At 38.9% G+C, this 20,953-nt stretch overlaps 2 protein-coding genes across 3 annotated transcripts in view; one reads left to right on the forward strand and one right to left on the reverse strand.

The window, feature by feature from the left end:
* clpb (caseinolytic mitochondrial matrix peptidase chaperone subunit B) overlaps positions 1-763 on the reverse strand; it is a gene marked incomplete in the record, with an annotated part of 35,521 nt that extends 34,758 nt beyond the window's left edge. The window contains 1 exon segment of the mRNA XM_024277405.2: positions 1-763. Coding sequence (XP_024133173.1) covers positions 1-445 — 445 coding nt within the window.
* Positions 764-5,302: 4,539 nt separating this feature from the next.
* Positions 5,303-20,121, forward strand: stard10 (StAR-related lipid transfer (START) domain containing 10). Of its 2 annotated transcripts, XM_024277923.2 has the most exons (7): positions 5,303-5,436; positions 5,545-5,696; positions 14,618-14,765; positions 14,848-14,951; positions 16,618-16,735; positions 18,643-18,695; positions 18,967-20,121. In XM_024277923.2, the coding sequence occupies exons 2-7, from the start codon at positions 5,547-5,549 to the stop codon at positions 19,171-19,173; spliced, it is 780 nt and encodes a 259-aa protein (XP_024133691.1). In that variant the 5' UTR covers positions 5,303-5,436; positions 5,545-5,546; the 3' UTR covers positions 19,174-20,121. The 2 variants fall into 2 exon arrangements, with proteins under 2 accessions (XP_024133691.1, XP_024133692.1); XM_024277924.2 differs by having other exon boundaries at positions 5,417-5,696.
* Positions 20,122-20,953: the final 832 nt, after the last annotated feature.

Consider the following 20,953-nt stretch of genomic DNA (forward strand, 5'->3'; position numbering starts at 1 on the left):
TGTTGTCAGAATCTTTCCTCAAGCAAAAGGCCAGAGCTGCAGCAGAAAGAACCCCAGCAGAGGCCAGTCCTGCCCCGCCGCCTGCACTTTTGCCCCCATCCCTTTCATTCCGCCCGCTCTCCTCCCAGTACTGGTTATTATTGCGCCCTCTGGTGGCCAGTGCAGCCCATGAACTGCGGCGGTTCTCGAGGTTCGACAGCCACCTAGGGGCGAGGTGGTGGTACTGCATCGCAGGCTTCACACAGGTACTCGCCGCCTCCTCCGCCAAAATGCCCCTCCTGGACACGCGCGAGGTGGACACGAGGGGGTTGCGGTTGGTCTCCGCTTGGGTCTCGCGGATGCCGTGGCCAGCGCCGCCCGTGGCGCTGGTCTGGAGCACGCGGCTGCAAGGTGATAGGCTGCGCGACCTTCGCGCTATTAGCCTGCTGGGGACGGATGATAACATGGTGGAAAAACCCCGCGAGGGAAGAAAATACCTCCCGGTCTGGTGGCAAGTCCGGAGCGGAAATGATTCGAGCGCCAGCCGTCGCGTGGGGAATCGAACTTGGCTGCCAAGGTGTAGGACGGTTAGTTTACAATCAGGGGACAAAAACAAACGCTTCGCCTCATCCTAGCGTGGATGTCACTAGAATACGAAATGCATCCTGGGGAATGTAGTGTATTATGTAAGCTTGCTCACGTTGCTATGACGAAATACACAATCTCGTGGGGGAAACAAAATAAGATAGTTTCGTATGTATTGATCCAACTTTTATGATGGAGTGCTTGGGCCACCACAAATACGAAAATAAATAAATAAATAATAGAAATGAAGTTAATTTTTTTTTACAACAAATACGAAAATAAGTAAATAAATAATAGAAATTAAGTAAAAAAAAGTTTACAAGAATAAAGACATTCCGTTTTAAGAAAATACAAATTAAAAAAAGATCCACAATAAGAATAAAGTCAAAATTTTAATCTTCAAAATGTTGTAGTTTTTTTTAAAGAAAAATGTCTGCTTTTCCAAAAGCTTTAAAAACAATTCAACAAAGAAAACCAAACAAGATCAGTTTAATTTATGTTGCATTTTAGATAAATGGGATGGACATAACCGCGCTCAAGAATCTGCTGAATCTGCCTTTCTATCAATGTAAAAATCTATTGTCATGAAACTTTTTTTTTTTTAGAAAAAACATGTTTTTTTCTTGTAAAATTACAACCTTTTTAAATCACAAATGTACAATTTTACTTTAATAGAGTTATTTTCAAGTATTTTACAACTTTATCATAAAATTTTGACTTTGTTTCATAATTTTACAACCTTTTCTCTTGTTATGTTTTGTTTGTTTCTTATAATACTGAGCTGTAAGACTTGAACCATATAGCCTAAAGACAGTTTTCATAAACTAAATCTACAGATGCAATTTGAAGAGGAAGAAGGAAGTCTTGTTTTGTCTTGCTACATTTACTGTAAATGCTCATTGTGACCTTGTGTGTATGCCTACTGAATCCATTGATTTAAAAACAGCTTACATACTTGCTGAGCATAGTAGTATATTTTCTCTTTGTTTCGAGGTACAGTATTGTATGTGAACAAAAGGATGAGGGCCTATATGTACACGTGGCGTTAGCGACGCTCCATAGAAAACTGAACATAAAGCGTATTAGTAAAAACACTGGTATACCCGTTAAGACCGCCAGATGGCGCCAAATTCACAAACCAACTAAGTTAATGGCAATAAACAAACAACAACAAAAAAATATACATGTATTTTAATTATTGCCATTGAATACTCTTTAATATACATTTCACCCAGCATATATTAATGTTAGTAACTTTTAAATGTAATTAGCTTTATTACATTTAAGAAATGCCATTTGAGAGAAAGAAATAATTAGGGGGAGTAATTGTGCATTTCTCATCTTCAAAAAATCAGCAGCAGAAATTCTTACTTAAAATAAAAAATTGGAGTCCTGGCTTTAAAACTGTATCTCTATTACGTTTATAAGTTATCATAACAAGAAGTAATAAGTCATCAAAGACATTCAATATGACTTGGGATTTTAAAAGATGACATCATCTGTGAGGTAGTGAACTGTAAAACCAAGTAAAACTTCACATACACGGTAACATGGCTTCTCACCATGTAAACTAGGACACAAAAAACATTTTCTTTCCGATTAAACATGAAGGTATCATTAAAATGCACCAACAGGAGCCTAAATTTACCACACACGTATCATTTCCTGCAGCTTATCTTTGTGTGTCTAAATATCACAGACTCTGTACTTCCTTTGGTTTATCTTGTCACTTTTTTGTAAAAACACAGCAGCAGAAAATAAAACTATGAATAAATGTTGTTTTTTAGGATTAAATCACCATTTTATTGGTTTGAAAGGCTGGAAAACCATTTGGTTTAGACACCACATTTACAGTTCTGAACAGTACAAAAAATAAAGCTATTTTGTTCCCACTAAGTTTAACTGTGACTTATTAACTGGTTTGGTGACAGGAGGAACACTGTGGGACATTTGTTTAAGACTGTTTGATTTTCCAGAAAGACACAACTGTTCTGACTATTTTCACTCATCTCTAATCTCACTGCTTCCTGGATTCATGGCTGTTTAAAAAAAACGATTTCCTTTTAGCTTTAAATAAGATGCAAAAAACTGGGTCAAGTTGTGGAGGTTGTAGCTCTTTTAAGACATTTCAATAATCAAATTACGAAAAGCTTTATACCCTTAAATGCGTGTAACGTTGAGAAATAAAGATTCAATGCCCAATGAAATGCTTGAACTATGAAAATAAAGTGTTTTATGATGACTGAAGAGGCTTTGGAGTTTGAAAAACACTTCATTTTAATGTTTTTGTTTCTAACTAAAACTTATATCCTGACTTCTCTGATGATGAGATGACTACCCTTGGAGAAAAAAGTAGGACACTTGGAGTTAATTTTATTAAGCATACATACGAGTAGTGTGGAAGTATACCAACGGAATTCAGAATAAATTGGAACATTTAAGTTCACAATAAAAATTGTAAACTTAAAAAGTGTGTATTAAAAGTAAACTTTAAGTATACTGCCTCTTTTTTAGTATAGAGTAGGCATACTTCTAATATACTTTAAATGACTGTTCTGTCAGAGGTGGACTTCTGTAGATCCACCAGCAGGGGGCAGTCTGGTTTCCCGCATCGAACCAGCAAAGTGCAAAGTGACACAAAAGGAGCATTTCTGTCTGAGGTGGCTGGTGTCTGATGCGGCGTTCAGGTGATGCTGGAATTGAAAGAGATTTACAGAAACATGGAAGAGAGCACAGACATTATTACTTTTTCTTAATTTAGTCAATTCAAGTGAGAAAATAACACTTCCATTATGGCTATGGTATTTATAGTTTAATTAACTTGTTATGTATGTCTTTTATAGATAGATAGACAGCTTTATTAATCCTTTGTTCCTTCCTCATAGTGCAAAGAGGTCGCCAACTTTCTACAGTCAATTGCTACAGAGCTCCAACCTTCATGTGACCTTCAGATTAGTCCAAGTATAGTATGCAGAGAGCTTCATGGAATGGGTTTCCAGCTGCATCCAAGCCACACAAGTAAAATGCAGAACGTTGATGCAGTGGTGTAAAGAACGCCACCACTGGACTCTAACGGAGACGCCTTCTCTGGAGCGATGAATCAGGCTTTTCTATGTGGAAATCTGATGGACCAGTCTGGGTTTGGAGGTTGCCAGGAGAACAGCATATTTCAGACAGCATTGTGCCGAGTGTGAAATTTGGTGTAGGGGGAGTGATGGTGTTGGTGTGGGCTTGTTTTTCTGCCCTCTTAGTTCCAGTGAAAGGAAATTCAAATGCTTCAGAATACCAAAACACTTTGGACAATTCCATGCTCCCAACCTTGTGGGAACAGTTTGGAGCAGCCCCTTCCTCTTCCAGCATGACTGTGCACCAGTGCACAAAGCAAGATCCACGAAGACATGGAGGACAGAGTCTGGTGTGGATGAACCGGACTGCCCTGCACAGAGTTCTGACCTGAATGAATTAGAGCGCAGACTGAGAGTCAGGCCTGATCACTGCGCTTTTGGAAGAATGATCAAAAATTAATAAATGTCAGTTTTTTTGCAGAAACATAAACAGTGATGTCTATATTTAACTTAGCTTTTATCCAAATTAATGTTGTTTGTGCAAGATCATGATGGTTCATTAGCAATACATCTTTTAGCACTTTAAAGCATACTTAATGTGTGAATTTTAAATCTTCATGTGTTTTAATTTTCTTTTGTGTAACTCAAAAATATTGTGCCATTATAAGCCAAATATAGTCTACACAGGGGAAAACAAAATGTTTCCTGAGAAAGGGCAAGCATGTTTTGATTGATGTATATTTTACTATTTTGTAATGTAATATACAAAGTTGATGTATTGCTATTACCAAATAATATAACTTGTTAAAATAATATTAAGTATTTATGCTGTATTGTTCAGAACTAAATTACTCTCTATTTTAATTTTTACTGATTGTTCCTTTCCTATATACAGCTGTGATTTCTTGTACAGAAGACAGCGATTAGGTGGTTACAAGTTTTGTTTTGTCTCTTTAAGCCTAATAAATGTAAGTTATTCTCTTTATAATGTAACTCTTAAATAAAAGTTATTCTTCCCGCCTCAGCGGATCCTGTTTAATTTTCCAGATGTTTTGGGTTTGTTTTTTTTACTTGATTTTCTGGCACGTTTTTGATTTATTGTATTTCCTTTTTATTTAATTGGGAAATACATTCCCTTAATTAAATTGAGTCCATCCAATGAATCATTTTTTGAGTGTAGCCTACGTTAATAGTTATTTTTGATTGATTATAGTTATATTCCGCGACCTCGAAAGGAACGAAGCGGTCAGGAAGATGAATGAATATAGTCAAAGTTTTATCACTGTTTTCCTCAAAAAGCCACAGGTGAATGTGGGGGTCGCTCCACTTTACGAGGATCCCCTGAAGGCATCACGGGGAAGTGCAGCTGCCTTGCCGTCGCTGCGTCACCTGCCTGGATTCTCCACCTCTCCGTCCTCCCCTCCCCCTCTTCTTCCGCCCCTTCTGGGTGCATCTCCTCCTCCTCCACCTGCAGCTCCTCAGCGATGGAGACCTTCGGTGCGTTTCTGTGAATTCGGAGAAACCTGCAGCAACAGCGAAGAGGAGGCGACGGGCGCGCGGAGGAGGTGAAGACAGAAGCATATGGTTTGTCTGAGGGAACTTGTTTTTTTTTTTTAAAACCTCCTTTGCTTCAGTTGGAGCGCTCACCTGTGCGCACGCGTGTGTGTGGTTAGTTTGTGCAGGCTGGACTGCGGTGGCTGAACACGGACACGCGCTCGCGGACCATCACAAGACGCGCTGCGGCCCAGGAGGAGTCCCTGTGACGGAAATCCAATTAGACACCCGGTTCCCCGCTGAAGAAGAGGAGGTACCCATCCGCAGGCTCGTGCGTTTTCTCCGCTTCGGGTCTCCTCTGGGCTCAGGAGCCATCTCACCTCCCCTCTCCATCCGCGTGCGTCATCCTCGTGGCTCCCAGCCATGTCCGTGGCTATCCCGGACGACGCGGCGTTCGCCAAATTCAAGGCGGAGTGTTTGTGCGACGACGGCTGGAGTTTGACCTACAACCGAGGGGGCATCACGGTGCGGACCCAGGTTCTGGAGGAGGGCAAGTCGGTCCATAGAATCAAGGTGAGGCTGCTGAACCAGGCGCGTAGTCTCAGGGATAGAAAGTGGTGTCAACATTGCGCTCGGGGCGGTTTGGATGAGAACGGTCTGCTTTGCATGATCCAAACTGCTGACATGCTTCTGCTGCAGGCAGGGCTTCCTCCAAACAGCACGAGATCAATCAGATCTAGCATAGAAACCATGCACAATGGTCCAAAAGAAACCGCTTTGATCCATCCTGTGAAACCCACTCAGGTTTTGAGGAGAAGTGAGGGCAGGTGGACATCTCTCAGACCTATTCCTCTGGAGAAATGTCCTTCTCTGCTTATGAAACTGAATGCAAAGGATGGAACATTTGTTATTTTTCTAGTTTTATCAGTAGCTTCCCACCTGGAAGGTGTTCTGCATAAGAACAGTGTTATAGTGAAGCTGAAGAGTGTCCTCCAAGTGTAAGAAGTCTTTTCAGGATGTTCTATCTGTAGGTTCAACAGGGGTCTCAGACCTGAGGCCACATGCCACTCCTTTATTCCTACATTGTAGCTCTTTAGCTTTTAAGAAAAAATGCTCACAATTTTAATAACAGCTTAGTTAAGCTTTGTCATTTATGTTTAGATTTCAAAACTGAGCTGATCTAAATGTTGCTGATTCCTCCAGAATGCACACATGTCAGATTAAGTAAAATTATATTAAAATGTTTGATCTATTTGTTTTTTTTATAATTAGAATATGTGTAAACTCAAATTTTTGTTTTATGTCTGACTGCTGTTCAGAATCTAAGTTCTTACAGCTGCTTGTATTTTATTTTGAAAGGAACTTGTGTATTCTATTGTCAAAAACTGATATAATAGGAATAAAACACTGTTACAATCTAGAGATTGTAAATATATTAAAAAAATTTTTTTTAAAGTGAATGGTTTAGTGGCCAAAAAAGTGTACTTTGGGGTTCTCGCTTTTTTGGTGGATCAAATGGTTCTTTTAGGATTAAACGGTAAAGGAACAAGGGGCGTTCATTGTCCTAAAGACTTATCAGTCGGTGTTTTATTGCACCATAAATGTTCCATTGAACAAAGGAGAAAAGCTTTCCAGGGTTTAACGGTAAAAGGAACAGTTGAAACATCCAGCCCCACATAATATCTATCTGTTCACTTTGCATACAAACCTGTAGTTAAGAAGGATGCAGCTATGAATTATGGGTTACTGCCTCCCAGATGCAATGAATGAATCATTAGTCTTAACAAGACAGAAAAGGAGGACAAACCTCATCATTTGTGGCTTTTGTTGCCCTGAAGAGGAGATACGTTTAGCTTTCCTGCAGAAAACGCTTATAAATGCAGCTGTTTATGGTCATGTGATCGGCGTGTGAAAGTGAGGAACTCTTATCTGGTTAAACAGAGGCTGGAACGCTTTGTCTGAGCTGTATTTGTCTTTGGAATTGGTGGGGAGGAAAGATTAGAAGCTCTTGTTGTGAGAAAACATGAACAGAAACACAATTTTCCCCTTGTGCTTCCTTGTGTGGTGCTTCCAACTTAGAGTTTAAACACAGTCAAAGTCAAAATGTGGCAGAATTTGTGTTCCTGGTTGGAGCATCAAATACCTTAAACCTTCCTCTTAGTTTTAATCGAACCATTTGAGGAGAGAGACAAAGTCTCTGTTTGTGTTTACTTTGTGAGTGTTCATCCTGCCTGTGCCTCCCGGAGCGTTGGCTCAAGCCTGGCTGTGGCTGACAGCAATCAGGTTTCCGTGACAGGTTTGGGCAGATCCGTTAAGTTCTCAGTCAGGGTTCAGACGTGGCAGCAGCTGCTGCATCCGGGTCTGAGGAGCGTGAGTAAGCAGCCATGTGCTCTTAGTCAAACAGATTCTGGTGAGTTTGTGTGTGTAGGGAGGTGTTTTCCTGTTGAACAGGAGCCAAAAAACATTTTTTATTTTTTTTTAAGTCTGTGAGCCATGTTACTTCACTGTGTGTACCTTGGAGAAAAACCCAATCGAGATGGTACCAATTAAATTTCCGGAGGACATGCTGCAAGTGTATAAGCAGGATGGATGTGCTCGGTGCAGGTGTGTGCGGAGGCCAAAGTGCTGCACTTCCATGCCGTTTTTTTTTTTTTTTCAGGATGGGTGGGTTTTTTTCACAGCACACAACTAGAGCATGGGTGGAACTTCTGTAGTTGTCTTTATCCAAACATGATAGTAACAGGAGCTGTTTTTTTGTCCTCTTTCTTCTCACGCACAAACTTCCACACACCAAACGTTGATTGTAAAATATGAGCCTATCTGATGCTGGGTCACCATGTGTGTGTGTGTCATCAGTAACATTTTCTCTGTTAATAGCCAGGAAAAAAGGACCCATCCTTGCTCATGCATGTCCACAGATTAATGAAGCCTCTGAACCTTTTTCTTTTTGAGCTCACTGTCTATTTGTTTACATCTTTTCAAAGAGAAATCAATCATAAACGTATTGTGCAGAACAGCAAGGAGGGAAATGATCCTTATCATTAATGGGTGATCCATCTTCATCATCATCATCATAACTGTTGTGTCTTCAGTCTTTAGCAATAAGACGGTTTCTGTGACGGCACTAATCACTCTCACCAAAGATCATCTACAGGAAACGAGCAGCTACAACATTTGAATACTCAAAACTTCAATATTTTCTTTGACAAATTATGGAGAATATTCTCATTTCATTAAAGCTACAAAGCAACAATAACACTATAAGTATGCTTCATAGATGGAAAAAAATAGATTGAATCCAGTGATTAAAGAAGCTGTGATCTAAATGAGTTTATTAAATAAATGTAACCTAAACTTGTGCTAAATTAATAATAAATGTTAAAGTCCCACTCCGATCATATTTTGATCTATTGTAAAAGCAAAAGGCGTTTTTAGCAAAAAAGAAAAAACAGTAATGTCAATTTCTAGAACATGGTTTCTGCAGAGCGGCAGTAGTTCATTAGAAATTCACTTCTGAGTTGTGGCTGCCCCCCTTCCCATCATCCATTTGCTTACACGTTCTCCTACTAGCTTACAGCCCCTCACACCCCCAAAACAGCAAAAATGGTGGGCAATGTTGGAGTTATTCAGCCATACAGCTTTGGACCAAATTCCAGCTCAGACAAGGAAAACAAAGACGTTCATGGATCTATTTGTCTACAAGTGCATGCATCATAATGCAGCCCACTGTATTTTCTACATCACAAATAAGCACTTTCTTTTTTAAAAGACATTTTTTTTGTCTGTTCTTGATTCACAATGATTTAAACAAAGAAATACTCTAAAATACTATTTAATCTTAATTTTCTTTATATATGTCCTCCATCACAAAATACCACACACATGTTAAAAACAAAATATTATTGAAATAGGTCATTGAATGGAGCTAGATTGTCTCAGAATTCCCTCACTACTTAGTGCACTTCATAGGGCTTTTGCCGTTTTGTCTGGGTGTCCAAATCTACAATTCCAAAATCCAGTGCTCTGGAAACTTTTTAACAGTCTGCGAAAAACCAGTGTGCATCAATCTCACTAGAATATTGACAATGCATTGGCTTTGAACAAATAAGTCACTACAAAAGATGTATGTAACTGTATTTTTTATAAACCATTACAGTTTTCATCTGGAATAATTTATATTGATAATAATTAATGATGTTTTATTTTCCCTGTAATCCTGGTGTCTCACCATAGATAGTGCACTACAAATAAATGAGAGCAGAAAGTTATTCTGCACTCATGTGATGGCAGACGATTCATTGTTTCCCTGATTTTCATGTGTTTTCCAAGTCCATTTTTCCAACACCACATAAATGCAGCGTTTCTTCAAGCTTGCGTTTTTCCTTCAAAAACATTAAACCTTTAAGGAAATTGGCTCTAAAGCTGTAGTTTTGAAATAAAACTCCAAAATGTTCTGTTTTAACATTTATATATTTATTTTTAAGCAAAATTAATGCATATTTTCATCCAGATTCCATGGAATTTTTTTCTCTTCCCAAAACACACCATCCGCTCCTGGTTCAGCCCTTGTGTCAAATTTTAGAACTCTTTGTGGCTCATAAGTCAAAAAGTTTGCCCACCCTTTACATAAATAGTCTTTATAAAATGTTCATATTTAATAGGGTTTTACCTTAGTAAATGATCAATGTCATATTTGGCGTTAAAAAAACTTGTAGTGATCATGTGATCAAATTGGATTAAAATCCAGAAAACTTTCCGTAAAACAAACCTTGGAAGTTTTTATGCCTTTACTTGTCTGACTGGTGAGACTTTCACAGGAAGTGAAACTAGCCTATCTGGTCACTGCAGTCAGACCTGACTTTAAAAATGTTAGTTGTTGACTTCAACTGAAATCCTATTGAGGTCATCCATGAAGAAGCTGTGGAAACTGAGGTCTTCTCCTTGATCCAAAACATTGGATAACATGGAGAAGTTTCCCTCAAATGTTGTAAAATTAAAATTAGCATCAGGTCAGATGATGAATATTATGTTTTCTGTCTGGTGAGATGACAAACATGTCTAAAAACTGACGTGTCATTGCTTCACTGATCTTATTACTAGTGAGGTATGGTGGTGGTAGTATCATCAGACTTCTTCTGTCCTCCAGTGTGTAGATATGAATCACATAGCATGACAATGGCAGCAGCAATTCTGTGTTTTCATACTTCTCTTTTTTAAAACTGCGTTTTTATCTCAATCTCGTGGTTACTGGGAAAGAGGACGTGTGGCGCTCAATAGACCTCAGAGGTTTCTTCATCGTCTCAGTGAAATCCTTAAAGGACTGCAGCAGTGCTTATATTTTATATTATTTCTGATGCGTCATCACCCGGCTGTCTCCTCTCACAAGGGAAAATGGCGTCTGGAGGAATGGAGCACAGCGGTTTAAAAGGGATCAGCTGTCAAGAACTTTGATGGACGGACGTGCTGGTTTTGCCCAATGCGCCCTGAGCCCCGAGTTGATCTCAGACTCTTCTGTGTGCTGAAGTCCTCTTGAGAAGATGTCCGAATTCCTTCAATACTCACTGCATCATGCACTATAGTATGTGCACCATTTCGTTGTGCTGTCCAAATATGATTCCAAAATCCAGTGCCTTAGAAATTTCCCAGAAGTCTCTACAAAAAACTTTGTGCACCGATCCTTACTAGGCTGGTTAATATATACCACAGTGCATTCATTGCATTTTAACGACCTGTGTGAAGAAAAATTTTCATTTTTTATTCTAAACGATCCACATATCTATCATCAGAACTCAGAATATGCAGTCTTCATGAAAGTTTCATATTTATTAAGTTTTTACTTCATGAAATCTCTTGAATTTCTCATTTGTCTATTTTTAATTGAAACAAAAAGTAGTGAACATGGTTTCCCAATTGCTTTTAAAATACAGGGCACTACATAGGTTTTTTGTAGTTAGGATAAGGCAGAAAATTGAGATGGAACAAACTGTTTCTTTGGATAGATGAGTTTTTGAGCTCCTTTTGCAAACATTTAATAGAGGAACCGTTTCAATTTTAAGAGACTTTCAAATGCGTTTCACATCTGACACAGACTAAGGTCTGAGCCTCAGAATTAAAATGGACCGAAGTCGTGACAGCGTAGGTTGAGTCACAGAGCTCCGTTTTCAAAGTGTCACAAGTCAAATCACTGTGATGACAAATGATAAAATATCTTTAGACTTGCTGGTGACAGGAAGACCAGATTTTATGGTTATATAATCTGCTCTATTCTAGATTTTTAGAAAAATCCCTGTTAAAAGTGTGTTTAAAAACCAACAAAATCACTTAAAAATCCTATTTGTTCCTCATTCTTGACTTTATCCATACGGCTAAAACTGAATCTTAAGAAAGTAATAAGACCCTTGTTACAAGAAAAAAAATATTTTTGTCTGGTTAAGAAAAATAATCGAATGAAAGTTTTTTAAACAAGAAAATGATCTTAGTTTATGAAAAGATGTTTTAGTGACTAATTGTTCCCACCAGAAAAACATCAAAAATGTGTTTGTAGTCCACTTGGTCTGTGGTATATCCACATAATGTTCCCCTTTAATAAAATGGTTCAGGGCTCAAGTATTCATTGGTGGGATTATTGCTTATTAAAGAAATTTTTTCAAATTTCAGGAGAAATTTTGATTTATTACTGGTAGGCCTGCTTTTGCAATACAGTTACTTGTGTTGCTCTAACACTTAAAGTACATTAAACATGATGTGTGGATCTACTGTCTGATCACTTATCTGTATCAACTTGTCTCTGAGTCCTTGCAGCTCCATTGTGAACAGATCCTCAAAACCTGAGGAGGACCTGCCCTTACAAACAAACAAGCTCCTGGGTTTGGCTTCATCCATGTTGACACACATGCAAGTCTTTCCTCACAACTGTCTCTTTTAACCTGTTAATATTTTCTACCATTATAAGACTCCCTTTAGTTTCTTAATAGAAGCTGACTGAAAGTACGCTATAATAAAAATGTGTCTGTGTTTCCTCCATAACAAAATTTGAATAGTTTGCAAAATATCTACACTTTTCATCTGAAATTATAATTGAACTTCCTTTTAAAAGAACAACAGAGTAAAAATTCGTGTTGCAAAACCACGACCTTCCATAAACCCCGTACAGGTCAACCCCTGTACAGATGCTTGTGACTAGGCTTAACCCACTTGAACTATACATTTCAAAATTACTTCACCCTATTTGAAGCAAAGGCTTTTTACGTCTGGAATTTTATAAAAATGAAACGGTTAAGATAAAAAATAAGATAAAGTATTTTATTAATAGTTAAACAAGTCATCAGTCCTATTTATATTTAAAAATACTATGAAAACATATTTTTTGTTGTTTTCCTTTGACTTTTTTATGGAAATCAGCTTTAGAACATAATTAAGGTCATTTTCCTAAATGAATCCTTTGGGGCACTAGGAGACTGAGGACGGCTCCAGCTGAGTCTTAAACCATCTGCGTCTTTGTCTGGCATCGCTCGGTCTCTGTGGGTTTAAACTCAGAGGACTTCTTTATTTGTACCTGTGGGGAAATCTGTTTTTTTTGCAGTGAGTGCTGCTGACGACCCATTATTTGCAATTACCAGAAAATGCCAGAAGAAACAATAGAACTGCAGGAAGGATGCAGCTGGAACCCAGTTAAAGGGTTCTCCCAACTTTACTTAGAAAGATGTAAAGCAGAAGAGCAATTAAATGCATGTTAACCAAATAAAATCAGATGTAAAAGAATACAGAAATAGTTAAAAAATGTGTGACTGCAAACAGCAAGCCGTACTGATCTCATTATTAGCAGCAGGAGCTTCTTTGCTCCACTTTGGGGAACTAAGAAGGGAGAAGCAAGCTGGAGTTTGCTGTGTAAGGTGTTATAGGAGTCGTTTCTGACTTTAATTATCCACTGTAACTGGTCTGCAGGGATGGAGGGGGCACCGCCATGCTAACTAGTCTCCTGGACTGAATCTGTAATCATTTCATGCGGCAAACTTCCCTCTTTAAAAAAGTCGTGTTTTTTCTCTTTTTAACATGTTATTGTGGCATCTTTCTGATGATAGAGAACATATACCAAATAAAAATAGTACGTTTTTTATTGCATTCCTGAGTATTTCTTTTTTCAAATCATTGTGAATCAGGAGCAGATGAAAAAATGCTCTTTTAACCTTATGAAGCCAACTATATCAAAGAATTGACAGAAATGTTTTTTTTAATTAACACAAAAATTGCAATATAATTCTTTAATGATATATAGATAATAATTTTAATTATGATTCGCTGGGTGATTTAGCTTTCGCTAACAACAATGTTAGTTTAAGTAGAAAGATATTAACACGAGTGTTTGGTCAAAAAGTTCTTTGATTCCCAGAGATTCAAATGTGGTGTATCCATATTATATAGTAAAATAAAAACAAATTTTGCATTTTTTTAATATGTAAAGTGGTGATTTGAAAAACTGAATATCAAAATTTGAGTTATTCTCATCATAAACTTGTGACAATTAGAAAAACTTTTCCCACAAAAAGTGTTTCTGAGATTTCATGGAAGCAGCCATTTTAAAATGAGCAGCAAGAGCCCTTTTACTGCCCCTAGTGGAAAGTTGATGAACTGCAGGGCAGAAAACATGGGCCAAGTTGAGTATACATTGAGAAAGGGGTCTCAGAAATACTTGCATTAAATATGATACGAACGGTTATATAGGGTAAAAAAAGTTGTTTTTGTGACATAGGAGATATGTTGGGCAGGCCACAACCTCCTTGCTCTGAGGTCTCCATAACAGGGGAGGGAAATGGGGCGGTGCATGTGACCCCCTGCAAACATGACTCTCTGTTGGATTCATCTGTACTTGGAGTGAGTCTCTTTTCCACCTGGTTGCCGTCATTGAGTTCCTTCCTCCTGCCAGTTGTAACCGTAGTAACAGCTGGACTCCAGGGGTTCACATCCCTTTTTGCCTCCTACAGTAAACGTGGAAAGGAGTTCCCCTTTTGTATAGAACAGTGTCTGTGCTGTGGATAGATTAATAGGAGCCAGCGCTTTGCTGACAGAATGTTGGTTTCATCTCCTCGTGATGCTTGGATGTCATTTACAAACCTTTATCTTCCTCGTGGTTCACCTCTGCATCATCTGTAATGTGAACGGATCGACTTTGCTCTGAAAGTGTCGCCTTTTCTCAGTGTAGGAATGAAGATGCATGGCAGTGATGTTATGCATCTTTTAGAGCAGCCTCCCTCACTCTCCCCATCCAGCACTCACAGCATCTGTCAATTTGATTTCTAAATATTTTCCAGTATGCATTTGCTTGTGCAGACTTCTCTGTTTGTCATGGGATTTTTATTTTGTTGCGTTACAATTCAGCTTTACTAAACAATCGTGCTAAAGATAAATGTACTAAACTGGATTTTACTCTTTTTTTTTAGGTCTTTTCTTTTTTCTAAATCCTGTGAAATCTCTCTGTTTCCTCTCTGTCCCCTCAGTGCCGTATGGTGTGTGAAGATGTCTCAGCAGAGACGATGTACGATGTGCTCCATGACACTGAATACCGGTGGAGATGGGACTCAAATGTTATTGACACCTTCGACATCGGGAAGCTCACCGTCAACGCAGACGTTGGTTACTACTCATGTATGTCTTTTCTTCAAACACATGTGATTCCTTCAATGTTTTGCTTCATTAAACTGGTTTCTTACGTCTTTCCTGTTTGAAGGGAAGTGTCCGAGGCCTCTTCGGTACCGAGATGTGGTCACTCTCCGCTCCTGGCTGCCGATGGGGAATGATTACATCATTATGAACTACTCCGTTAAGCACTCGGTGATTTCACCTGCACACAAACAGTCCCATAGCCTTCACATGCCCACCTGTGGCCCCGCCCATTCACCCATATTTAACTTTGAACTGCATTCAAAGGTGCACAGGAATGCTAATGTGGCATCAAAGCTCTTACGGGCCATTTAAAATTCCACTCAGTCCATCCAGGAAGGAGAGCGCATTTGGCATCAGGCCACAGAGGAAGCACTATCATCTGCATGATGCTTTTATGGGACATGATCATAACGCTGTGCTGTGGAGCAGCATCTCTTCACTTTCAGAGAATTCTACTTGTTTGGAAATTAAAGACTTGAGAGACAAAGGTGGAGATAAAAGATCACAGAATCCAATTATGAGGCCATTTGGACTAAAGCCAAAACAGTTTTTTTTCTTTTTTGTAGTATTTATTTTTATTTTCAGAATCTGTTTGTACTCCACTGCTCTTCCAAAAGCACCAAACTATTGGCAGGATTAATCAAACATTTCAGCAGAAATGCAGGTTCCTTTGGCCAGTCTGAGCGTCTCAGTCACATCTTTTAACTCTAGTGGGGTTTAAGTTTTGTCTTTTTTTGGGTGGATAAATATTAACAATTCATGCAAAAATAATTCAAAACACTTTTATCCATAGTTATTAATAATATTTATTACCTTTTATCATTTTTGTAAATCAAATGTTTGAGATTTACAAACGATTTAGAAGAATTTGCCTGGAATAAACCTCAGTTAGGTATTGAGATGTGACATTTATTTCTGGTGGTTTAATCTGCTGTATGTTAGTTTTTCTGTCTCCTTTCTTCACTGCAATCTCCTCTCAGTTGTGCTTGCTTATATAATGTGTACAGAAGGATAAGGCGTCTCATGTGACTGGTATTTGTAGACCTCCGCCTTCTGCATTCTTGCATCAATTAGTGCTTGTTAGCAGAATCCGGTCAGTCTGCGGGGTTTTCCTGAGAGTGACTGAAGCATCTCGACTGCAACCCGAGCAATTTATTACAATTTAAGGTGGCGCTGCATTCATTTTCTGTCATTACTGTTCTCTGGGGAGCGTCATTTATATCGGGTTCCTGCTTTGCAGTTTAGTTTTTAACACATGGTCATCTGCATCAAATGTTTAGCCGTAATTTCTTTCATCTTTTGAGAAATCTGATTTTTTTGGGGGCAAAGATCAGAGTTCAGGTGCGGATGGACGCAGAGAGAGCTGTAAGGACAATAGATGGATGGATAGATACATACTCTTCTGTCCTTTTCACATGTACAACAAAGTTTCAAAAATGTTATTTGGTCAGTGAATCATTCATTTAAAAAACAAAGAATTTACAGCTTGTTAATTTTCAATAAAAAATAAAAAGTTCATCATTTAGACATTAAAAACAAAATGTTGGTGAAGGTTCTCATTCATCCAGGTGATGTTGTCTTGAAATTGAATCATAGCAACTTTAAGACAGCTTCAAGATTTAAAGTCCAGCTGCTCTGATTTAACTTCAATTCATTGAAAAAACAAAAAAATTACAGCAAAAATATGTTCCCTTTTGTTTCTTTTTACTAAATAGAATTCAATAAATTATGCTCACAGATTATACAAAATAAAAAATGTACTCACCACAGAATCATAGAAATGTTTTTTCTTTTGCTAATTTTTGCTGATTTCTGTGAATAAATGTGTTCCCAGAAATACCCGCCAAGAAAGGACATGGTGCGAGCCATTTCCATTCAGACTGGTTACATGATCCAGAGCCAGGGACCTAATCGATGCATCCTCGTTTACCTGGCCCAGGTGGACCCGCGAGGTGATTATGCACATTTAAAACCAATGATTTTTAGAAGTTAAATGACCAAAAGATGTTTTTAAGCTGTAAAGTAAAATCAACTTAAATTCTATTTTAACCCAAGTCTATGTTTTGATACCAAAGGTGATAAAAAGAATTATAATTATTCCATGTAAGCAGTTATCTAAATCCCATCCACTGTCTGGAGAAATGTGAGGTGAATGTTTTTAAGAGCCTGATTTCATAGCATTCATTTGGATTGCTTTTTTCTTAGTGCAGCTGATTGAAGCTGCAGGATTTAGCCCAAATTTATATAAAGATGAAAGCATTCCTCAGCACATCTCAAAGAACATATATGAATCTGAATGACCTTAGATCCGAGGAAACCACTTATGAAACTTCATAATATTCAATGAAAATGAAGTTTAAAACCAACCTGTGGATTCAGAATAATTTCAAATTATGTTTCTCTGCTGTAAACATTTCAAAGGTGAACTTTAAACTGAATTAAAGTAGAAGGAGTGGGAGCCTGTTAACTGTTTATTGAGGCTGTGTCCGAATTCCCTCATTCACTCCCTAACCCCTTATAGACTACATAGTCCAGGGCTATCCAGTTTCTTGGATTTTAATTATTGACTGTATATAAGAACTGGACTGAGTGACCCCTTCACCCTTGTGTTCCAAACAGGAAGTACCCGCTGGCTCCAAGAAACCAAAAGACTTTTATGGAGAAATAAACAGCTATTACTCAGTCATTCCATTTGTCAGAATAACCATTGTTGCTCTGATACCTTTTTTAACGTGTTCTTGATAAATCTCTTTTTCATGATATTTTTTCTGCATTTCAATTTACTTAAGTTGTGCCTCAGTGAAAGTAGGTGGAGCCTGCTGGAGCCCACATCCAATTTGACTGAAAGATTTCTTGTAGCCCGCTTTCAAATGGAAGGGGTGTGGACTTCAGACAAGCTCACTCCTGATTGGTGGGAGTGGTTCCCATAGAAATATTGACTCAGATTGACTCTGTCCAACATTTGCCTCCAACATGGCGGCGTCTGTATTGCAAAAAAAGTGTCGACTGAATTGCCTTCATCTGATTGGAGCTGGAAGTGAGACATTTTCACTCTGTCCAGTTCTCAGATATAGTCATGATTTTAATGCAATTGTGACACACACTTTCTACTTGTTTTTATTATTTTAACAGCAAATATGTCACCCATTTGCAGAGGTAAAAACCTAAAAAACATTTTACAAAGACTATGAATCCACTGTGCTGAGGGGAGGAAAAGACGAAGACTTGCATTTCTTTAGATGAAAAATCTTTCAAATGCAATGCACTGTGATTTGTCAGTCTAGTGAGCATCAATGCACATTGGTTTTTCCCAGAGATTTCTGGGACATTTTTAGGGCACTGTATTTTGGAATTGTAAATTCTGACACCTTGTATAGTGCACTAAGTGTAGTGAGGGACAACCTGAGACTGGAAGAGGTTCTAAGAACCAAAATGTAGCCAAATAATAGTAAAATGTGAAAACAGAGGTTCACTTACCCACTTTCCTGATGTTTTATTCTGTTCTGGGTTTTATTAACGATGAATGTCGGCTCTTAAGTGTGAAACTGAGTCGTCATAGAAACCATTCGAAGGACAGTCTATGGCACCATCTCACCTCTCTATTGGCAGGTTCTTTTTACTTCTTCATTCTGTCGGTTCTTTTCAGATAAGCTTTTTCGCTGCGGCTTTTTGCACACTCTTGCTGGCTGAACCAACAGTTACTGGGTTTCTGTGTGGATACATTTACCAAGACTCGTGTTAATTTTGTTGGTGTGACTTGTGGCAAAGCAAATTTGAAGCCCAGTCTCTGCTTTGCTCCTTTCTGTCTGATTTTCTAACAGTTTAACAGCGTTTTTGTTTCAATCTGCTCACATTTCAGGTTCATTACCTAAGTGGGTTGTCAACAAGTCTTCCCAGCTCGTTGCTCCTCGTGTAAGTTACAGCACAATAACAGGATTCTGTGAAATCATCCACTTCTAGGTTCTAGCTTCTCTTGGGATTTTATTTCTGCATACGTCATAATTTCCCCCTTAATTCTGCCTCCTTTTATCCTGTCCCTCATTTATCTTTTTCTTTTGTTTCTCTGTATCTTTAGTCTGCAGATTTCCATGCATTTGCTTCTATACATTTCTATTTGCTGAATTTCCTCATGATTACTCCACATATCTGCTGGTGTTTGTCTAAATTCACTTTGTCTCCTTAGGTGTTGAAGAAAATCCACAAGGCAAGCTTGAAATACTCTGATTGGAAGAAGAAACATAACCCGAACTTCAAGCCCTGGCTCTTCCCAGAGCAGAATACATTACCCAGCATCCCCCTCTCAGAGCTGAGCATCCAGCGTGCAGAGAGCCTGGAGAAAATCGACGAGAGCGACGTGATCGAGCAGCTGGAGAAAGAAGACAGCGACTAACGACAGACACACACACACATATGCACATAGACACAAACAGTATATATACGCATACACACAGACACACAAGTATCATGCACACACAATCACACATATGCATACAAATGTACATGTGCATATTTGCACATTCAGAAACAAACATGCACACACACAAATATGCAGACACACACATTTGCAGACACATAACGGCTGCATAACTCAGTTGGCTAAAATGCACATGCTCACACACACATGTGCACACACTTAGACATTCACACAAACGCACACAGTCAGACACAAACACAAAATGCAGGGAATCAGAAATGCCTGACAAACATTCACAACTTTAAAATGTCATTCTATTAACCTTTAGTGTGGATCTGCATTCATGACTGGATACATGCTGTACATACAACACATGTATGCAGCCTTGTACACAAAGACAAAATATTTTCTTGATTTTCAACTTGATTCATCAAACTTGCATGTTGTATTTATAAATGCACATGCAACCCACACCTTCGCCCCCCCACTCTTCTATGTCATCCAATTTCCTGTTTTAACCTGAGAACTGGTACAAAAAATTGTTATTTTTCCAGTAATATCGGTGTTTTCTAAATTGAGCGTATGCATTTTATCATCAAAGTGGATTTTCAGGTATTACAGTTAACTCAAAGAAAACTTTTCTCCTTTTAACTTGTCTGTCTGACCTCTCGGTGCTCCTCCTGGTCGAACATGTAAAGACACTGGAAACCGGTTCATCGAAGCTCTGCGACCTCCACGTCCCTCTGCTTGTGTTTTATCTCCATCACATTTTGTAAAGATGTTTGCAGAAGGCAGCTGGAAACACCGTTCTCCGTTCCTTTCTTACACTCAGACGTATGTACTGTCTACTCCTCAATTTGAGATTTATGAATGTATGTAGGCTTTAAAAATTAAATACAGATTCCTATGGAGGTTTTCACATTTCTCTGGTGACTGGAGTCTTTATTTCTGCATGAATGGGTTTTACTGGCGTCAGTGTCATGGTTGGGTTGTAGCTCACAGTTGTTTTTAGGGTTTTGCAGCAGTTTGAGGATTCATGTACCTCCATAAACTGGCTCCTGTTCACACATTCTTTAGGTTTTGAGTGCTCATCATGTCAGGTTTTACAGCCGTGTCCTATCATTACAAGTGGCAAGGGGCGTGACCTGCAGCCCCTTCTCACTGTAGGGAGAAGCGTCTGCGTGTTCGTTTGATTGAATGCATCCACGCTTGCAGCATATGTGTGCGCAGTGGCCTAGATCAGTAATAGGAATCCCCCCAATCTGTTGCTATGGCAACTCTGAGATCCACTTCGGCACCAAAGAGTCAAGACAGGATGACGGGGAGCTCGCACAGCCGACCCAACCACCACACATTCTGACAACTGAACACTTAGCAGCAGCAGCAACCACAAGGACTGTATTAACCACACTGACTTCATGTGAAAGGTGTGAAAAATATTATCGCACAGAGCAACCTGACTTCATTAAGGGGAACCAAACAACCTTCCTGATGTCAGTTTTGCATTTCTGTGCCTGTTCCTGTTTGCAGCATCTGCATGTGCATGATAAAAAAGAAATGAAGCGCAGAGATGCAGAGGGAAACCATGCAGAAAATTCTCTCATCCCTGCTGCCTCCCACAGCTGCACTGACTGTGCTCCTCTGCCCTCGCTCATAACGTTCATCCATCTTCAGACTTAATGAGGTCCCTCACCCTGCTATCATCATGTGTGTGTGTGTTTATTGAAAAGGCTGCAAGTGCTCGGCTGTGAACTCT

The sequence above is a fragment of the Oryzias melastigma genome, linkage group LG13 (genome assembly GCF_002922805.2).
Source record: "Oryzias melastigma strain HK-1 linkage group LG13, ASM292280v2, whole genome shotgun sequence".
Taxonomy (NCBI): domain Eukaryota; kingdom Metazoa; phylum Chordata; class Actinopteri; order Beloniformes; family Adrianichthyidae; genus Oryzias; species Oryzias melastigma.